At 43.5% G+C, this 22,384-nt stretch overlaps 1 protein-coding gene across 1 annotated transcript in view; it reads left to right on the forward strand.

Moving 5' to 3' along the window:
• The first annotated feature begins 17,666 nt into the window (after positions 1-17,666).
• LOC140680198 (vitamin D3 receptor A-like) overlaps positions 17,667-22,384 on the forward strand; it is a 19,105-nt gene continuing 14,387 nt past the window's right edge. The window contains exon 1 of the mRNA XM_072916653.1: positions 17,667-17,827. Coding sequence (XP_072772754.1) covers positions 17,667-17,827 — 161 coding nt within the window. The remainder of the gene's footprint in view (positions 17,828-22,384) is intronic.

Here is a 22,384-nt window from a genome sequence, read left to right on the forward strand (position 1 = left end):
TTCTGATTGTATATGTTAGGTAGTCATTGATGCACACCCAGTGTTTCCCACACATTCATTTATTTGTGGCGGCCCGCCACGAAATAATTATCCATCCATCCATCCATCCATCTTCTTCCGCTTATCCGAGGTCGGGTCGCGGGGGCAGCAGCTTAAGCAGGGAAGCCCAGACTTCCCTCTCCCCAGCCACTTCGTCCAGCTCCTCCCGGGGGATCCCGAGGCGTTCCCAGGCCAGCCGGGAGAGATAGTCTTCCCAGCGTGTCCTGGGTCTTCCCCGTGGCCTCCTACCGGTCGGACGTGCCCGAAACACCTTCCTAGGGAGGCGTTCGGGTGGCATCCTGACCAGATGCCCGAACCACCTCATCTGGCTCCTCTCGATGTGGAGGAGCAGCGGTTTTACTTTGAGCTCCCCCCGAATGACAGAGCTTCTCACCCTATCTCTAAGGGAGAGCCCCGCCACGCGGCGGAGGAAACTCATTTGGGCCGCTTGTACCCGTGATCTTGTCCTTTCGGTCATGACCCAAAGCTCATGACCATAGGTGAGGATGGGAACATAGATCGACCGGTAAATCGAGAGCTTCGCCTTCCGGCTCAGCTCCTTCTTCACCACAACGGTTTGATACAGCGTCCGCATTACTGAAGACGCTGCACCGATCCGCCTGTCGATCTCACGATCCACTCTTCCCTCACTCGTGAACAAGACTCCGAGGTACTTGAACTCCTCCACTTGGGGCAAGATCTCCTCCCCAACCCGGAGATGGCACTCCACCCTTTTCCGGGAGAGAACCATGGACTCGGACTTGGAGGTGCTGATTCCCATCCCAGTCTCTTCACACTCGGCTGCGAACCGATCCAGTGAGAGCTGAAGATCTTGGCCGGAGGAAGCCATCAGGACCACATCATCTGCAAATAGCAGTGACCTAATCCTGCAGCCACCAAACCAGATCCCCTCAACGCCCTGACTGCGCCTAGAAATTCTGTCCATAAAGGTTATGAACAGAATCGGTGACAAAGGGCAGCCTTGGTGGAGTCCAACCCTCACTGGAAACGTGTCCGACTTACTGCCGGCAATGCGGACCAAGCTCTGGCACTGATTATACAGGGAGCGAACTGCCACAATCAGACAGTCCGTTACCTCATACTCTCTGAGCACTCCCCACAGGACTTCCCGGGGTACACGGTCGAATGCCTTCTCCAAGTCCAAGAAATAATTATGTCCGCCACAAATGGATTTTTCGGCTTTTGACTCGCTCGACCGCTCATAAAAGCAATGGGACTCTGTCTGTGAATGTTGCTTGTAGTTACACCTCCGGTGCAGTAGGTGGCGGTAGCCTACTATACATTGTAACTCCACCAATAGCACTTAATTCACCTGGTGGGCCAGAAGAAGAAGAAGAAGAAAAGGGATGGATGGACGGGATCAAAATACTCGCCGGCTACTTTTCATAATGATGGCGCTTCCTACGTTTCTACCTCAAACGTCCAAAAGCTGCTGAAAGCCTTGATCCAGGATGCCATGGGGGAAAAAACTTAAATGGTGCCTTTTGGCGATAGTTAGCAGCTTGGTGGCTCATAGCCGGCTAGCTAACGCTTGCTAGCGTGGTAGCATTGCTTCATTTTTACAGGTGTTATAGGTAGATAGGTTATAGCTGCATCGCTCACGGCTCGTCATATATTTAACGTTAATCCGCGATTTCACCGAGCGTTTCACTGACGGTTTCGCCTGACGCTGCTTCATTAACACCGCCGCTGTTTGACTCGGTCACCTGTTTTCATACCGACGAGCTAACGTGTCCAGGTTATAACCCTGTTGTCAATAAACACACATGGACTGAAGCTAAATTGTCCACTGTCCACTGCAGCATGTGAATGCAATGAAAAGAATGAAATCTGAGCCAACCAGCTGTTAAAATGTTGTCCAGGTTAATGTTTTGGCCATTAAAGGCCCTTCATTTCAAGATTTCAACTGTGATCGGGCTTTAAACAGGTGGCTGACCTGTTCAGATGGGTGTAACTGCTACTGGTCAAATAATGTGAAATAGCATTTAATTTTACATGTATGCAATGCCATTTAAATGTAATTATAGATAATAATAATAATAATTACTGTGTAGTGTTGTAAATAGTCAACGGGAAGGATTCTAGTAAGATATAAGCCATGAGCACTACACAGCCAGAAAAAAACCTAGGCAGGACAAGTAAAAATATTGGGGCAAGTAGATTTGAGAAGTCGGGCAAGTAGAAAAAAACCTTAACGTTGAACCCTGCATGTGTTGAGCTGCTGCCGCTTAAGGTTAGACGGCACTGTACATAGAGTGGTTCTGCTCGTTAGTAATAAATTCCAATGTTGGATGTTCACTCCTTCACACAGATGAGTATAGAAAAATATTTTCAACGGCCGAAAAGGGCTCGACTTGGAGAGGAGGTAGGCCTACAGTCCGGACCACAGGTGCGACCTGTTCAGCAGCAGCAGGAGGAGGAGGAGGAGGTTGACTGACTGTGGCAGGACACCGCTGCCTCTGTTTCACTTCATGTTGCTGGTAAATAATATGGTTGTAGTAATAGGCTAAAGTTAAATTATTTAGTATTCACTAATTAAAGGGGCAGAGCTTTAAGAGACATTTTAGCTTTTATATTTTATAAGATATATTTTTTTGTAAGAACCACAATTAATAAATATATTTCAGTGAATCACTAATTGTTCAAATCTGTATATAAATATGTACATAAAATGTTGTAATTATATTCCAACTCCGCGTTTTTCTTGGTCATCGCCGCTGCCACCCCCCCCTCTATATGTTAAACATGCATGTATATTCATTAAAACACCTTTAACATGCAAACAAAAACGGCAAAATAAATAAATATAAATTATATACTGCATATATCAATGTATGTATATATATATATGTGTGTGTATATATATATATATATATATATATATATATATATATATATATATTAGAGATGCGCGGTTTGCGGGCACAACCGCGGATTATCCGCGGATCGGACGGATGAAATTTAAAAAAATTAAGATTTTATCCGCGGGTCGGGTCGGGTCGGGTCGGGCGGTTATACATAAATAAATGATAAATGGGTTGTACTTGGTTGAAATAAAAAAAAATTAGATTTTAAATAGATTCAGGCGGGTGGCAGTTAACCCAATTGGGAAATATATATACATAGTTAAATGTTGTTACCCACATACGAAAAACGAGCAGGCACCTGCAGCATATGCCACAACAGAAGAAAAAAAAATAAAGAGATGGACACTTTTACGGAGCGGAGAAGGGACGCCTTGCCGGGGTCCGGGACCGAGGCCCCTTCCCCCGAGAGGGCCCCACCGGGAGCCGTAGCTGAGGCGATCCGCGAGAAGGGCCCGACGCACGTCCAGGGTCACCACCGCGCCCACCGCACCGACACCCCGCCTCGTCCGCCTTCGCCGCGGCCGGCGTCACGCGCAGCAGGTAAGCAGCTTACCTGCCCGCCACCCCCGTGGCCGGGGGCTCGTAACAGGGGTCACTCCGCGCGCTCCGCCCGCGCAGCTTACCTGCCCGCCACCCCTGTTGCCGGGGGCGCGTAACAGGGGTCACTCCGCGCGCAGTGCGCTCACGAAAGGGGTGGGGCTCACCCTGGTTGATATAGACAGCAGGACGGTGGCCATGGAAGTCGGAACCCGCTAAGGAGTGTGTAACAACCCACCTGCCGAATCAACTAGCCCTGAAAATGGATGGCGCTGGAGCGTCGGGCACATACCCGGCCGTCGCCGGCAGCGAGACGCGCTTGGAGGTGCGGTCAGCGCGGCTCCCATATGATTGCGCACTGGTGTGCGTCTGGGTCGTGACAGCGTGGCACGCGAATGTCTGTGCTGCATTGGATCAGTCTCCTTTCTTTAACAGGCAAAAGCTTTATAACCTCACTAATGCCTTGCATCGTCTATATTAGATATATAACAACGGGCGGGTGCGGGCGGGTGCGGTTCTGATCAAATGTTACATCGGGTGGATGGCGGATGGTTGACGACTTTCTGATGCGGTTGCGGATGAAATAATTGCCTATCCGCGCATCTCTAATATATATATATATATATATATATATATATATATATATATATATATATATATATATATATATATAGCTAGAATTCACTGAAAGTCAAGTATTTCTTATATATATATATATCTTAACCACGCCCCCCGCCCCGCCCCCGACCACGCCCCCGCCCCCACCCCCCACCTCCCGAAATCGGAGGTCTCAAGGTTGGCAAGTATGCCGTACAGATAAATATATTGCACTTTTGCATATGCATCCACGTTTATGGATGTATGTTATATTGTCTTTATATTCCAGCCAGTTAATCCATTTTGGGGGGAGTTGAGGGGATAAATATGATGCGTTCAAGAGTCTGAACAACATTTAAGAATGCCCAGCAATAACTTTTGTGTGAACAAAATACTAAAAAACTGAAAATGGAAGGTTTAAAAGACAACAGTTTATCATCTTTAACATCTGTATGATGTGAAGAGAGACATTCCATTCAGACTAAAATCGAAGTTGGCTTTAAGGGGTCATTATGCGCCGTTTTGTGAGTGATCTTATTTACATGCCTCCACTTGGACAGCCTCTTTTCCCCGCCCCCTATGTTGTAATTTTTTAGAGTCTGTTGACAGATATAAATTAGGACTATAAGCTACTTTGTATTAGGAAATGGCAACAGGGGAGGACGCATGTGCATGTACGAGGCAGTCTGCCCCACAAACGGATAGAGACAAATAAGGAACTTATTAGAATAGAATATATCTTTATTGTCATTGTACATTGTACAACGGAATTGCAAAATTAGTGCAAATTCATAACACATAAAAACATAACAACATAGATAAAAATACATAAAAATACAAACCCCGTTTCCATATGAGTTGGGAAATTGTGTTAGATGTAAATATAAACGGAATACAATGATTTGCAAATCCTTTTCAACCCATATTCAGTTGAATATGCTACAAAGACAACATATTTGATGTTCAAACAATTTTTGAACAGTTTAAGAAAAACCTTTCTCAACCAGTTATTACAAGGAATTTAGGGATTTCACCATCTACGGTCAGTAATATCATCAAAGGGTTCAGAGAATCTGGAGAAATCACTGCACGTAAGCAACTAAGCCCGTGACCTTCCATCTTGGCATTGTCTTGCTGAAATAAGCAGGGGCGTCCATGGTAACGTTGCTTGGATGGCAACATATGTTGCACCAAAACCTGTATGTACCTTTCAGCATTAATGGTGCCTTCACAGATGTGTAAGTTACCCATGTCTTGGGCACTAATACACCCCCATACCATCACACATGCTGGCTTTTACACTTTGCGCCTATAACAATCTGGATGGTTCTTTTCCTCTTTGGTCCGGAGGACACCACGCCCACAGTTTCCAAAAACAATTTGAAATGTGGACTCGTCAGACCACAGAACACTTTTCCACTTTGCATCAGTCCATCTTAGATGAGCTCAGGCCCAGCGAAGCCGACGGCGTTTCTGGGTGTTGTTGATAAACGCTTTTCGCCTTGCATAGGAGAGTTTTAACTTGCACTTACAGATGTAGCGACCAACTGTAGTTACTGACAGTGGGTTTCTGAAGTGTCCCTGAGCCCATGTGGTGATATCCTTTACACACTGATGTCGCTTGTTGATGCAGTACAGCCTGAGGGATGGAAGGTCGCGGGCTTAGCTGCTCACGTGCGGTGATTTCTCCAGATTCTCTGAACCCTTTGATGATATTACGGAGCGTAGATGGTGAAATCCCTAAATTCCTTGCAATAGCTGGTTGAGAAAGGTTTTTCTTAAACTGTTCAAAAATTTGCTCACGCATTTGTTGACAAAGTGGTGACCCTCGCCCCATCCTTGTTTGTGAATGACTGAGCATTTCATGGAATCAGTATGTCATACCATACACACATGCAGTATGTCATACCATACACACATGCAGTATATCATACCATACACACATGCAGTATATCATACCATACACACATGCAGTATATCATACCATACACACATGCAGTATATCATACCATACACACATGCAGCATGTCATACCATACACTCATGCAGTATGTCATACCATACACACATGCAGCATGTCATACCATACACACATGCAGCATGTCATACCATACACACATGCAGCATGTCATACCATACACACATGCAGCATGTCATACCATACACACATGCAGTATGTCATACCATACACACATGCAGTATGTCATACCATACACACATGCACTATGTCATACCATACACACATGCAGCATGTCATACCATACACACATGCAGTATGGCATACTATACACACATGCAGCATGTCATACCATACACTCATGCAGTATGTCATACCATACACACATGCAGCATGTCATACCATACACACATGCAGCATGTCATACCATACACACATGCAGCATGTCATACCATACACACATGCAGTATGTCATACCATACACACATGCACTATGTCTTCCTCCATCTGGATCCCCAGAAACCTGAAGTTAGAGACCCTTTCCACATAGTCCCCATTGATGTACAGTGGTTGGATGTTTATTGTTTTTTTCTTCCCGGAAATCCATGATCAGCTCCTTGGTCTTGGTGGTGTGGCATGAGGAGGGGTGTAGTCATGAGTAGGGATGTCCCGATCCGATATTTGGATCAGATCGACTGCCGATATTTGCCAAAAATTGCGTATCGGCAAGGCATGGGAAAATGCCGATCCAGATCCAGTTTAAAAGAAAAACTCCGGTCCGTGTTTTCCAACGCACCGATTTAAATAATACATTCCACTTTTCTGCTGCTCCCTAATTTCCAGCACACCTTCAACACATCCACAATTCTCACGCAGTTGCTTTTAGCTGCTGGCATTACACGACTCTTCCCTGTGTCTCCCTCTCACAGACAGCGAGCGCACCTTCTTACACACGTCACATACTGTCACGTCATACGTCACATACGTATACGTCCTCTCCCAGCAGAGAGCGAGGCAGCGGCATTTGCTAACGTTAGCTGTGATGCTAGCGCAGCCGCTAAGGTGCGCGCCTGCTCAAGCGTCCTCTGCGCACGGCAAATCTATGCCACGCACAAAATCAAATACAAAAATAAGCGCATAACAATTTTCGACACACGGACACGGCAGAGACAACAGTTTTCGTCATCATTGTTCAAATATTGTGACGTCTGTCGAGACGCTTATCTCCATTCGGTGCCACACGTCCACACCATCGAAATGCAGAGGCAAACATTTCCACATCAACACCGTATGAAAAAATTAGTGATTTTTTTTTAGTTGTGATTTCCTTATCTGCATGAAAGTTTAAAAGTAGCATATATTAATGCAGTATGAAGAAGAATGTTTTAATGTAGACATGCAAGCCTTGAAAGAACATTTTGAAAATCAAGACTACATTTCCTGCAAATGGGTGCATTTCTACCCTATATTTTAACTTTAGATTTATTCTCATATCAAACTCTTTTGGCTGTCTTTTTGACACTTACATCCGGCGCCCCCCTCCACACCCTGGATTATAAATAATGTCAATAATTCAATGTGATTATCTTGTGTGATGACTGTATTATGATGATAGTATATATCTGATAGTATATATCTGTATCATGAATCAATTTAAGTGGACCCCGACTTAAACAAGTTGAAAAACTTATTGGGGTGTTACCATTTAGTGGTCAATTGTACGGAATATGTACTTCACTGTGCAACCTACTAATAAAAGTCTCAATCAATCAATCAAAACACATAGAATCATCATACTGCTGTGATTATATGCATCAAGTGTTCATTCAAGGCTAAGGCAAAATATCGAGATATATATTGTGTATCGCAATATGGCCTTAAAATATCGCAATATTAAAAAAAGGCCATATCGCCCAGCCCTAGTTCAATGATGCCATTTCTGTTTGTCATGTATAATTTTGTCTATTTTGTGTTTATCCTTGAATAAACAGGTCAGTTTCTTGTTACCAACCATTGTGTATTATTCAAACTCCCCTAATTCAGCTGGCTAGTTGTTATCAAGAGTACCGTATTTTCCGCACCATAAGCCGCCCCGTGTTATAAGCCGCATCTAACTGCGCTAAAGGAATGTCAAAAAAACAGTCAGATAGGTCAGTCAAACTTTAATAATATATTAAAAACCAGCGTGATGTGGGCGCGCATGGAGTCGTATATCAACATGGACGGAGCTGCGTGAAAAAAGCCACCCGGCCTCTTCGCGTAAACTTACCTTAACCACTCGCTCATCTTTTCTTCATCCATCCATCCCTTCGAGTTAGCTTTTATGATGACGCCGGCTGGAAAGGTCTCTTTTGGCAAGGTCTTCCTTTTGAATATCACCATGGGTGGAAGTTTCTGGCCATTAGCATGGCAAGCTAGAACCACAGTGAAGGATGACTTCTCATTCCCTGTGGTGCGAATATTCACCGTACGTGCTCCCGTTGTATCCACAGTGCGGTTCACAGGAATATCAAAAGTCAGTGGAACCTCGTCCATGTTGATAATGTTCTCTGGCCGGATCTTTTTTTCAGCTATCTTGTTTTTACAATATGCACGGAAAGTAGCCAGCTTTTCTTGAAAGTCTTTAGGCAGTTGCTGTGAAATAGTAGTCCGTGTGCGGATGGAGAGATTGCGTCTTTTCATGAACCGGAAACCTGTCGCTTAGTAGGAGCCATTTTGTGGTCTTTACAGATGTAAACACACAAAGGAAATGAAACGTAATATCCGCGCGCTTCTTCTTCTTCTTCTTCTTCTTCTACGCGGGCGGGTGGTTGCTTACAGTAGAAGAAGAAGCGCTTCCTGTTCTATGGGGGCGGGTGCTTACCTTGGCGGTTGCTTGCGTAGAAGAAGAAGCACTTCCTCTTCTACGGGGAAAAAAGATGGCGGCTGTTTACCGTAGTTGCGAGACCGAAACTTTATGAAAATGAATCTTAATATTAATCCATATATAAAGCGCACCGGGTTATAAACCGCACTGTCAGCTTTTGAGTAAATTTGTGGTTTTTAGGTGCGGCTAATAGTGCGGAAAATACGGTACTAAAACCCTTTTCAACATGATTCTGACAACTAAGTAGGCTAAATAACTTTAAACTTTAATACATGCTCGGATAGGCCAGTATCGGTCAGTATCTGTATCGGTCAGTGTCGGTATCGGATCGGAAATGCAATATCGGTATCGGATCGGAAGTGCAAAAACCTGGATCGGGACATCCCTAGTCATGAGTGTAGAGGGTGTATAGTAGGGGGCTTAGCATGTAGTCCTAGGGGGAGCCGGTGCTGATGCTGATGGATGGATGCTACATTGACTACAATGGCGGACTCGCGCAAAGCTCTTTGGGCAAAACGTTACCATAAATGGAGATATCAGCTGATGTCACCAATTTAAAAAAAAATATCAAAAGTTGGGCTGATTCCCAAATGGCTCGTTTGGAGGAAGCATTAAGGAAGGCAATATTATTGTGCATGACTTATGCAGATCCCAAATACACAATGTGTTTTGCATAATGGGTCACCTTTAAACATTGTGGTAAATTGACATCCACGTTCTTATGTAGAGGAGTTATCGTTGCTGTTAAATGGCAACCACGGAACAAGAAAACCAGTGCAGATTCTCACATGAGAAAGGACAGTAATTGGGTTAATTCAGCAGCTATTTTGACTGTGTACAGTATGTTGTGGCTTTCTGTTTGTCTTTTAAACAAAGTGGGGGAAAATGGTTTGAATCTTTTGGTATGACTTATCTGTTGATCAATGTACATAAAACAAGTTTCTCATAGCTCATTTAGCAACGGAACATACTTGCATCAATTTAAAAAAGTCCCCAAAAATTGCCCGTGTTGTCGTTTGTCATAAATGCTATGCGGGTTTGTCTATGACAGGGGTTTTCAATGGGGGTGCACAGAGAACATAGCAGAGGTGGGACCAAGTCATTGTTTTGCAAGTCACAAGTAAGTCTCGAGTCTTTGCCCTCAAGTCCCGAGTCAAGACAGGCAAGCCCCGAGTCAAGTCCATAGTCAAGACTGGAAAGTCTCAAGTCAAGTCCTAAGTCCTGCATTTTGAGTTTCGAGTCCTTTCAAGTCCTTTTAACCACAGACTAATATATTAACACAGATTGTGTATGCTTTTCAAACGCTGTATTTATTTATTAAAACAAGTGCATTTTAAATTGCAGGAAAGAAAATTGTGCTGACATTGCACTTTATAATAGCACTATTAACCAGTCATTTTAAACATTAACTCATTCCTTTACAGAACAAACACATTGAAAAATAAAGTGCAAATGTACTTATTTGTACAAAAGTGTTAACATTGAAAAAACATGACATATACGTGAACATAACAAAAAAGTTGTACTTTTTATATGTCAGGGCCCTATGCTGCATTGCATTTGCAAAAGACCAAATTAGCCAAGAGTCTGTCAGTCATTTGTGCACGATGGGGGCGTAGTATGATGCCACCATGGCTGAAAACTCGCTCCACTGGAGCACTGGAGGCAGGCACTGCCAAGACTCTCATGGCCACTCGGAACAGTGAAGGAAGAGTCTTCATGTTCAATGCCCAGAACAAAAGGGGGGAGAGAGTTGTTTTGGGTTGGTGCACTACTTGTAAGTGTATCTTGTGTTTTTTATGTTGATTTAATTAAAAAAAGAGAGAAAAAAAAAAATTATTTCTTGTGCGGCCCGATACCAATCGATCCACGGACCAGTACCGGGCCGCGGCCCGGTGGTTGGGGACCACTGAGGTAAACAACCAACAGTATGTCAGAAAGCTAGCTAAAACGGTACACATATTCATAATATAGTATACATTTTAACTGACCTTTATTTGACTATTTTTGTCTTTTTTTAGGTGGCTAAAATACGCGGTGCTGCTGACCGCCGTCTAACGTTACGTGTGATATATTGACTAACGTAACCCTGCTTAAAAAAAATCACTGAACAAAAAGTATGAATAAGGTAGTGAACTGCAACAGATTCCCGTGTTTGCAATAACGTTAGCAGTGAGTTTACAGCCTCACTGATTTAACTACACAGCAAATAAAAGTCACGTTACTTAGCCAATAAACGTTATCTTACATTCAAAACTTACCGTTCTTTGTGCAACTTCAAATGCCGGACGAAGTTGGAAGTTGTTGCCTCTCCATCAGTCATTTTCGAACCGCATGTGTTGCATACTGCAAACCGTTTTGTGTTGACCACCTCGTAATTTTTATACCCAAACGAAATTATTTTAGGTATCATTTTTTTGTTCACTGGCGTGTGGTTTGGACATGTCTTCTTCGTTGGTTGTCCTGCAATTTGATTGGATGAATGCTGTGTGATGAAAACAAAGTAGATCTAATTTGATTGGCTGTTGTACTGAGAGCACACCAACTGACACACGCAACGCTGATAGACAAGTACACAATGAAAAATACGGAGCGCTCCCGAATAACTTTTTCATCTTTGGGTTTTGGGGAAAGTAGCAAGTCATGTCAAGTCATGTCAATTCAAAAGGCTCAAGTCCAAGTGAAGTCACAAGTCATTGATGTTAAAGTCTAAGTCGAGTTGCAAGTCTTTTTACATTTTGTCAAGTCGAGTCTAAAGTCATCAAATTCATGACTCGAGTCTGACTCGAGTCCAAGTCATGTGACTCGAGTCCACACCTCTGGTAGTAAGTATCTTTAAGCCTAAATACATTTGTCAAAATGAACAAGTATACAATAATTATTGTTGCATATTACTTACACTTACAAAGTCTACAAAGCAGAAGTTTTTTTTAGAAAGTATACAGTAACAAACGTGTTTGCATCATCGAACTTACTGCGTCATGAGCTTAATTTTATAAGAATGGAGACGTACACCAGTTTACTAACTACAGACCAGTTTCATTACTTCCACAATTCTCCAAAATCTTGGAAAAATTATCCAATAGTCGATTAGATTTATTTATTAACAAAAGTGGGACGCTTGTGGAGAACCAATATGGATTCCGAGCAAATATCCCAACATCAATAGCACTAACCAAAATAACAGAGGAAATTACCAATGCAATAGATGGTAAAGAATGTGCGGCCGCAGTATTCAAAAGCATTTGACACAATTAATCATGATATTTTAATACGAAAATTAGAACGATATGGCATCAGAGGTTTGGTATTGAATTGGGTAAGAAGTTATTTAACCAACAGGAAGCAATATGTAAAGATGGGTGAAAATATGTCAACACGGCTAGATATATCCTGTGGTGTACCCCAGGGGTCAATACCGGGACCAAGATTGTTCAATCTTTATATAAACGACGTTTGTAAGGTTACGAAGGACTTAAAGTTGGTTTTATTTGCGGACGACACAACTGCTTTCTGTTCAGGAGAGAGCACACAGAAGATAATACAAATAATAACAGAAGAAATGAACAAATTAAAAAGATGGTTTGACAAAAACAGACTATCTTTGAATCTCAGTAATTGATGATGATGGTGATTTGGTAAAATTGCAAACAGCTAAAATGATGTACAAAGCAAACTATAACCTGCTACCAAAGAATGTACAACAATTCTTCTCAACTAAAGAGGAGAAATATAACCTTAGAGGAAAAAAATAATTTAAAACATTTATATGCACGTACAACACTTAGAACTTTTAGCATATCAGTATGTGGAAGTAAATGATGGAATGGATTAAGTAAAGAAGTTAAAAATTGTACTGATATGATCCAGTTTAAGAGGTTGTTCAAAATAATAGCGCTTACAGAGTACAAAGAAGAAGAATTATGAGAAATACTTTCAACCTTATTGAAAATAAGATATTCTTCATCTCAGTATGTTAATAATGACTGAATTAATTAATTAATTACATATTGCAAAACTGTTGTATACTAATTCATAGATGTTATTTTATTATATAAAAAGGTCAGTAAATGATTCTATATATTTGTAAACGCTTTGAAGTGGGAAAGGGGTAGGATTTAAATAAGCTTTGCTTCTTCCTACTCCTTTTCGGGCATGATGTCAAATGAAATGATATGAAATTGTGTGATGTATTATGATGTAAGTGTGTTCATGTTCCAAATAAACTAAAGAAAGAAAGAAAGAAAGAATTTACTGCGTTATTGTGGCCACTGTCACCAAAAAACAATTACCACTCCATTTAAACTTAAAGACAGCATAGTTCATTCAAGATGGTTGATAATAAATAGGTTAGTATTTTTCGCACCAAGCATTGTTCTGTTTTAGTAATTTCCCACCAAGCCTTCTTTACAATTCCATACAATAAAATAATAAAAGTGTGTATAATTGTGGCTGATATCAATACTGCTAACAGTCAATACTCTGCTCCAGTATCGGTATTGTTTTGAAAGTTGTATCGGGACACTTCAATGTAAAACTATAATTATTATCTATAAAAATGACTTTTGTGTTCATATTTTTGGGTGTCCTGAACATATTAATTTGATTTATTTTATATCTAATAGGAAAACTCGCTTCAGTTTCTTAGGGTTTGTTTTTTGTCAGACCTTTTGGAACAAAATGAAGAAAACAGAGGAATAAGAATAGCTTCTTTTCACCCGGTCTAACCTCTGCACGAACACACTGAACATTAATTTAAACGCCACACTTTTGTTTTTGCTCCCATTTGTTGTGAGTTGAACTCAAAAGATCTGAAACTTTTACTCTATACACAAAAGACCTATTCCTCTAAAATAGTGTTCAAAAATCTGTGTTAGTGAGCACTTCTCCTTTGCCAAGATAATCCATCCCACCTCACAGGTGTGGCATATCAAAATGCTGATTAAACAGCAGGTTTATTTCACAGGTGTGCCTTAGGCTGCCACAATGAAAATTCATTTATTTACCATAAACTGTCTCGGAAGGCGTGTCGCAGAATTTGGCAGTACATCCATCCGGCCTCAAAAACCGCAGACCATGTGTAACCACGCCAGCCAAGGCCCTACACATCCATCAAGTGCACCTCCTTGATCCTCTGAGATCAGCCACCCGGACAGCTGCTGCAACAATTGGTTTACATAACCAAAGAATTTCTGCATAAACTGTGAGAAACCTTCATCAGGGTCTGGACCTGACTCGAGTTCGTCGTCGTAACCGACTCGAGTGGGCAAACGCTCACATTTGATGGCGTCTGGCACGTTGGAGAGGTGTTCTCTTCACAGATGAACCCCCGTTTTCACTGTTAAGGGCAGAGGGCAGACATCTGCATCGTGCGGGAGAGCGTTTTGCTGATGTCAACGTTGTGAATGGTTCAAGGTTCAACTTTATTGTCCCCGCGGGGAAATTTGTCTTGGGCACAGTGCATCATTGCTTTCTTAACATACCCAAAAACAACAGAACAAAAACACAAGCACAGACACAACCACAACCATACAACTAACATTTAAACATCAGAACATGGAGCTTGATAGACATAGGTGGCACTTTGATGTAGGCATAAAATCTACAGTATGGAGATAAAGATAAAGTACCAATGTGCATTGCACTAGAGCTCATGGATAAAGTGCTGTGTGCTAAAGTGCTATGTGCTAAAGTGCTATGTGCTAAAGTGCTATGTGCTAAAAAAGTGCTAACCTATGTATTAAAATTCTATTGCACATTGTTGGTCAGCTTAATGGAGGCTGGGACAAATGATAATTTAAGGCGGTTAGATTTGCATAGTGGGACCCGGAGTCTTCTCCCTGATGGCAGGGTTCCATATTCAGGAAAGAGTGGGTGTTGTGAGTTGGAAATATTTTTCTTAGCTTTTTTCCTAACTGCCTGCTCATAGATGCTCTGTATAGGCTCATATTCTTTCCTCCCTACGATTTTCATTGCCGTTTTATGCATGCCGGCCAGTTTGCTTTTTAGCTTAACGGTTAGGTTGCCAAACCATGAGGTGATCCCGTATCTAATGATGCTCTCTACAATGGCACGGTAGAAAATCATCATGATGTGGCTGCTTACGCCGTACAATGGAGTGGCCCATGGTAGGGGTGGGGTTATGTTATGGACAACGAACGTAAGTGCATTTTATTAATGGCACGTTGAATGCACAGAGATACCTGAGGCCCATTGTGCCATTCGCCTGATCACCTCATGTTGCAGCATGACAATGCACCACCCCATGTTGCAAGGATCTGTCCACAATTCCTGCAAGCTGAAAACATTCCACTTCTTGCATGGCCAGCATACTCACCCAGACATGTCACCCATTGAGTCTGGAATGCTGTTCCACTTCCTGCCAATACCCAGCAACTTGGCACAGTCGTTGAAGAGGAGTGGAGCAACATTCCACAATCAACAATCTGATCGACTCTATGCAAAGGAGATGTGTTGCACTGCGTGAGGCAAATAGTGGTCACACCAGATACTGACTGCTTTTCTCCATCCATCCATCCATCTTCTTCCGCTTATCCGAGGTCGGGTCGCGGGGGCAGCAGCCTAAGCAGGGAAGCCCAGACTTCCCTCTCCCCAGCCACTTCGTCCAGCTCTTCCTGTGGGACCCCCGAGGCGTTCCCAGGCTAGCCGGGAGACATAGTCTTCCCAACGTGTCCTGGGTCTTCCCCGCGGCCTCCTACCGGTCGGACGTGCCCTAAACACCTCCCTAGGGAGGCGTTCGGGTGGCATCCTGACCAGATGCCCGAACCACCTCATCTGGCTCCTCTCCATGTGGAGGAGCAGCGGCTTTACTTTGAGCTCCCCCCGGATGACAGAGCTTCTCACCCTATCTCTAAGGGAGAGACCCGCCACCCGGCGGAGGAAACTCATTTGGGCCGCTTGTACCCGTGATCTTGTCTTTTCGGTCATAACCCAAAGCTCATGACCATAGGTGAGGATGGGAACGTAGATCGACCGGTAAATCGAGAGCTTTGCCTTCCGGCTCAGCTCCTTCTTCACCACAACGGATCGATACAGCGTCCGCATTACTGAAAACGCCGCACCGATCCGCCTGTCCATCTCACCATCCACTCTTCCCTCACTCGTGAACAAGACTCCGAGGTACTTGAACTCCTCCACTTGGGGCAAGATCTCCTCCCCAACCCGGAGATGGCACTCCACCCTTTTCCGGGCGAGAACCATGGACTCGGACTTGGAGGTGCTGATTCTCATCCCAGTCGCTTCACACTCGGCTGCGAACCTTGTTTTAGCAATCAAGAATATTTCAGTTGTTTTTATCCTTCTTTGTGGGGACATTGTCGATTGTCATGTCATGTTCGGATGCACTTTGTGGACGCCGTCTTTGCTCCACAGCAAGTCTTTGCTGTCGTCCAGCATTCTGTTTTTGTTCACTTTGTAGCCAGTTCGGTTTTAGTCTCGTTCTGCATAGCAAATGCCTTTTCTTAGGGGCACTCACCTTTTGTTTATTTTTAGTTTAAGCATTAGGTACCTTTCCCGCTGTTTCCGACATCTACAAAGCAATTAGCTACCTGCTGCCACCTACTGATATGGAAGAGTATTACACGGTTACTCTGTCGAGCTCTAGACAGCACCGACACTCAACAACAACACATCCTTTGCAGACTTCTAATCATATAAATATTTAGGGCTTCATATTGATAATCTTCTCTGCTGGAAGACACATATTGACAAACTGTGCAATAGACTGCAACAGAGGCTATATTTTTTTGCGAAGATTAAGATTGTACGGCGTAAGCAGCCACATCATGATGATTTTCTACCGTGCCATTGTAGAGAGCATCATTAGATACGGGATCACCTCATGGTTTGGCAACCTAACCGTTAAGCTAAAAAGCAAACTGGCCGGCATGCATAAAACGGCAATGAAAATCGTAGGGAGGAAAGAATATGAGCCTATACAGAGCATCTATGAGCAGGCAGTTAGCAAAAAAGCTAAGAAAATTATTTCCAACTCACAACACCCACTCTTTCCTGAATATGGAACCCTGCCATCAGGGAGAAGACTCCGGGTCCCACTATGCAAATCTAACCGCCTTAAATTATCATTTGTCCCAGCCTCCATTAAGCTGACCAACAATGTGCAATAGAATTTTAATACATAGGTTAGCACTTTTTTTAGCACATAGCACTTTAGAACTAAGCACTTTAGCACACAGCACTTTATCCATGAGCTCTAGTGCAATGCGCATTGGTACTTTATCTTTATCTCCATACTGTAGATTTTATGCCTACATCAAAGTGCCACCTATGTCTATCAAGCTCCATGTTCTGATGTTTAAATGTTAGTTGTATGGTTGTGGTTGTGTTTGTGCTTGTGTTTTTGTTCTGTTTTTTTATGGGTATGTTAAGAAAGCAATGATGCACTGTGCCCAAGACAAATTTCCCCGCGGGGACAATAAAGTTGAACCTTGAACCTTGAACCTTGACAGTGGTTGAAAAACACTAGCCGATGGCACACTTGAGCAATAATCACGCTGTTTAATCAGCATCTTGATATGCCACACCTGTGGAGTGGGCTGGGTTATCTCGACAAGGAAGAAATGCTCACTAACACAGATTTGTGCACAAAATTTGAGAGGAATAGGTCTTCTGAAAAATGGGAGCAAAACCAAAAGTGTTAAGTTCATACTTCGGTTCCCTATATTTGCTGGTTCTTTCAAGCACTTCCTTTTCGTCGCCTGACTCCCCTTTGTCCTGTCGAGCAGAGTCGGTGGACACCAAGATGAACTTCAGCAACCTGCTGATGATGTACCAGGACGGCGCCAGCAGTCCGGACTCCAGCGAGGAGGACACCAAGCTGTCCATGCTGCCCCACCTGGCCGACTTGGTGTCCTACAGCATCCAGAAGGTCATTGGGTTCGCCAAGATGATCCCGGGCTTCAGGTACACATTGCGTAACGGCTGCTGTTGCAACAGGCATTCTTTTCCTGCAGCTGATGGTCACTTTTCGCCTTTTTTTTTTTTCCACAAGCAGAAGGAATGCTCCGCAGCCCCATACGGGGGCCTCTCTTGATATTTTGTGTGCTAAGTCGTGTTCATACGGTTTGCTGTTGACGTCAAAATACCCGAAGCACGTCTAGAAGACCGGCATACTTTCATTTGTTGCTCACATGCAAGCAGAAACGGCGGGAAAGGAGAGGCGCTTTTATCACCATGGAACAAACAAACAAGGCTTTTTTCCCAGAATAGGTCGAAAACCCGCTGAGCCGTAGTCCGTCAAAGACACAATAAAGCGCAGTGTGCATTGAAGAAGAAAAGTGAGCACGGTGAACTCATTATGCAGAGGTAGATATATTATATACAGCGGTGCATCATCACCATCAAGGACTTGATTTCTTTCTCTTGGTAACAGGACATGGAGAGGTACACTGATGGAAAATGACGGTGCGTCATAAGCTGCAGCAGTCATATTAGCACTGGAAAAATACGCCAATAATACATCATATTCCCTCACTGGCACAGAGCTATTAAATGGCAGATTGGTGGTGTTTTTGCCAGAAAATGATCAGTGATCTTCTCTTGTCACTGTGTTCTAGAGATGCGCGGTTTGCGGACACAACCGCGGAGTCCGCGGATTATCTGCGGATCGGGCGGATGAAATTAAAAACAATAAGATTTTATCCGCTCGCGGGTCGGGCGGGTGGCAGTTAAACCAATTCGGAAATATATACAGGTAAAAGCCAGTAAATTAGAATATTTTGAAAAACTTGATTTATTTCAGTAATTGCATTCAAAAGGTGTAACTTGTACATTATATTTATTCATTGCACACAGACTGATGCATTCAAATGTTTATTTCATTTAATTTTGATGATTTGAAGTGGCAACAAATGAAAATCCAAAATTCCGTGTGTCACAAAATTAGAATATTACTTAAGGCTAATACAAAAAAGGGATTTTTAGAAATGTTGGCCAACTGAAAAGTATGAAAATGAAAAATATGAGCATGTACAATACTCAATACTTGGTTGGAGCTCCTTTTGCCTCAATTACTGCGTTAATGCGGCGTGGCATGGAGTCGATGAGTTTCTGGCACTGCTCAGGTGTTATGAGAGCCCAGGTTGCTCTGATAGTGGCCTTCAACTCTTCTGCGTTTTTGGGTCTGGCATTCTGCATCTTCCTTTTCACAATACCCCACAGATTTTCTATGGGACTAAGGTCAGGGGAGTTGGCGGGCCAATTTAGAACAGAAATACCATGGTCCGTAAACCAGGCACGGGTAGATTTTGCGCTGTGTGCAGGCGCCAAGTCCTGTTGGAACTTGAAATCTCCATCTCCATAGAGCAGGTCAGCAGCAGGAAGCATGAAGTGCTCTAAAACTTGCTGGTAGACGGCTGCGTTGACCCTGGATCTCAGGAAACAGAGTGGACCGACACCAGCAGATGACATGGCACCCCAAACCATCACTGATGGTGGAAACTTTACACTAGACTTCAGGCAACGTGGATCCTGTGCCTCTCCTGTCTTCCTCCAGACTCTGGGACCTCGATTTCCAAAGGAAATGCAAAATTTGCATGGTTGGGTGATGGTTTGGGGTGCCATGTCATCTGCTGGTGTCGGTCCACTCTGTTTCCTGAGATCCAGGGTCAACGCAGCCGTCTACCAGCAAGTTTTAGAGCACTTCATGCTTCCTGCTGCTGACCTGCTCTATGGAGATGGAGATTTCAAGTTCCAACAGGACTTGGCGCCTGCACACAGCGCAAAATCTACCCGTGCCTGGTTTACGGACCATGGTATTTCTGTTCTAAATTGGCCCGCCAACTCCCCTGACCTTAGCCCCATAGAAAATCTGTGGGGTATTGTGAAAAGGAAGATGCAGAATGCCAGACCCAAAAACGCAGAAGAGTTGAAGGCCACTATCAGAGCAACCTGGGCTCTCATAACACCTGAGCAGTGCCAGAAACTCATCGACTCCATGCCAGGCCGCATTAACGCAGTAATTGAGGCAAAAGGAGCTCCAACCAAGTATTGTGTATTGTACATGCTCATATTTTTCATTTTCATACTTTTCAGTTGGCCAACATTTCTAAAAATCCCTTTTTTGTATTAGCCTTAAGTAATATTCTAATTTTGTGACACACGGAATTTTGGATTTTCATTTGTTGCCACTTCAAATCATCAAAATTAAATGAAATAAACATTTGAATGCATCAGTCTGTGTGCAATGAATAAATATAATGTACAAGTTACACCTTTTGAATGCAATTACTGAAATAAATCAAGTTTTTCAAAATATTCTAATTTACTGGCTTTTACCTGTATACATAGTTAAATGTTGTTACCCACATACGAAAAACGAGCAGGCACCTGCAGCATATGCCACAACAGAAGAAAAAAAAAGAAAAGAGATGGACACTTTTACGGAGCGGAGAAGGGACGCCTCGCCGGGGTCCGGGACCGAGGCCCCTTCCCCCGAGAGGGCCCCACCGGGAGCCGTAGCTGAGGCGATCCGCGAGAAGGGCCCGACGCACGTCCAGGGTCACCACCGCGCCCACCGCACCGACACCCCGCCTCGTCCGCTTTCGCAGTGCGCTCACGAAAGGGGTGGGGCTCACCCTGGTTGATATAGAGAGCAGGACGGTGGCCATGGAATTTCATTTAAGGTTTGTGATAAACCATCAAACTCATTCGTTAAAAGGACTCTATAGTAATATAAAGCAAATTTTTCTGGACATTATCATGCAAGAAAAGTTTATTTTTGGGATCGCGGTCACCGCGTAATGATTTTTAAAGGTTGCATTACATTATTAACTGTCCCATGTGATCAGCCAGTGCGATTGGAAGTCCATGCTCAATTATTGCCTCCGTAAATAAAACTTCGGCATTTATCACATCCAAAGAATCTGTTTGGGCGACGAAAAACGTTGAAAGTTTTCCACTTGTATCGCTAGCAACGGCATTAGACTTGTGTTTTTTTGTCCCAACGTGGTCTTTTACATCGCTAATTCCTCCGTGTCCGATCGAAAAATCTTGTCTGCACAAGGTGCAATTCGCGTAGTTTTCACCCTTTTTTTTTTTTTTTAAATTAATATTAGATATATAACAACGGGCGGATGGCGGGCGGGTGCAGTTCTGATCAAACGTTACATCGGGTGGATGGCGGATGGTTGACGACTTTCTGACGCGGTTGCGGATGAAATAAATTGCCTATCCGCGCATCTCTACTGTGTTCCTACTAAAATACAACAAATACAGACTCACTGATCAGTGCCTTCATATTCAATGCATTATTTCATGGGCGTCCTCTTGAAAGAAACGTCTGGAAAACATTGGTTTTCTTATATTCAATCAATCAATCAATCAATCAATGTTTATTTATATAGCCCTAAATCACAAGTGTCTCAAAGGGCTGCACAAGCCACAACGACATCCTCGGTACAAAGCCCACATAAGGGCAAGGAAAAACTCGATGTGAATGACTATGAGAAACCTTGGAGAGGACCGCATATGTGGGTAACCCCCCCCCTCTAGGGGAGACCGAAAGCAATGGATGTCGAGTGGGTCTGACATACTATTGTGAGAGTCCAGTCCATAGTGGATCCAACATAATAGTAAGAGTCCAGTCCATAGTGGGGCCAGCAGGACACCATCCCGAGCGGAGACGGGTCAGCAGCGCAGAGATGTTCCCAGCCGATGCACAGGCGAGCGGTCCACCCCGGGTCCCGACTCTGGACAGCCAGCACTTCATCCATGGCCACCGGACCTGTGCCCACCCCCCCTCCACAAGGGATAGAGGGGAGCAGAGGAGAGAAGAAAAGAAACGGCAGATCAACTGGTCTAACAGGGGGTCTATTTAAAGGCTAGAGTATACAAATGAGTTTTAAGATGGGACTTAAATGCTTCTACTGAGGTAGCATCTCTAACTGTTACCGGGAGGGCATTCCATAGTACTGGAGCCCCAATAGAAAACGCTCTATAGCCCGCAGACTTTTTTTGGGCTCTGGGAATCACTAATAAGCCGGCGTTCTTTGAACGCAGATTTCTTGCCGGGACATATGGCACAATGCAATCGACAAGATAGGACGGAGCTAGACCGTGTAGTATTTTATACGTAAGTAGTAAAACCTTAAAGTCGCATCTTAAGTGCACAGGAAGCCATTGCAGGTGAGCCAGTATAGGCGTAATATGATCAAACTTTCTTGTTCTTGTCAAAAGTCTAGCAGCCGCATTTTGTACCAATTGTAGTCTTTTAATGCTAGACATAGGGAGACCCCAAAATAATACGTTACAGTAGTCGAGACGAGACGTAACGAACGCATGAATAATGATCTCAGCGTCGCTCGTGGATAAAATAGAACGAATTTTAGCGATATTACGGAGATGAAAGAAGGCCGTTTTAGTAACACTCTTAATGTGTGACTCAAAGGAGAGAGTTGGGTCGAAAATAATACCCAGATTCTTTACTGATTCGCCTTGTGTAATTGTTTGGTTGTCAAATGT

The sequence above is a fragment of the Nerophis lumbriciformis genome, linkage group LG01, assembly GCF_033978685.3.
Source record: "Nerophis lumbriciformis linkage group LG01, RoL_Nlum_v2.1, whole genome shotgun sequence".
NCBI lineage: Eukaryota > Metazoa > Chordata > Actinopteri > Syngnathiformes > Syngnathidae > Nerophis > Nerophis lumbriciformis.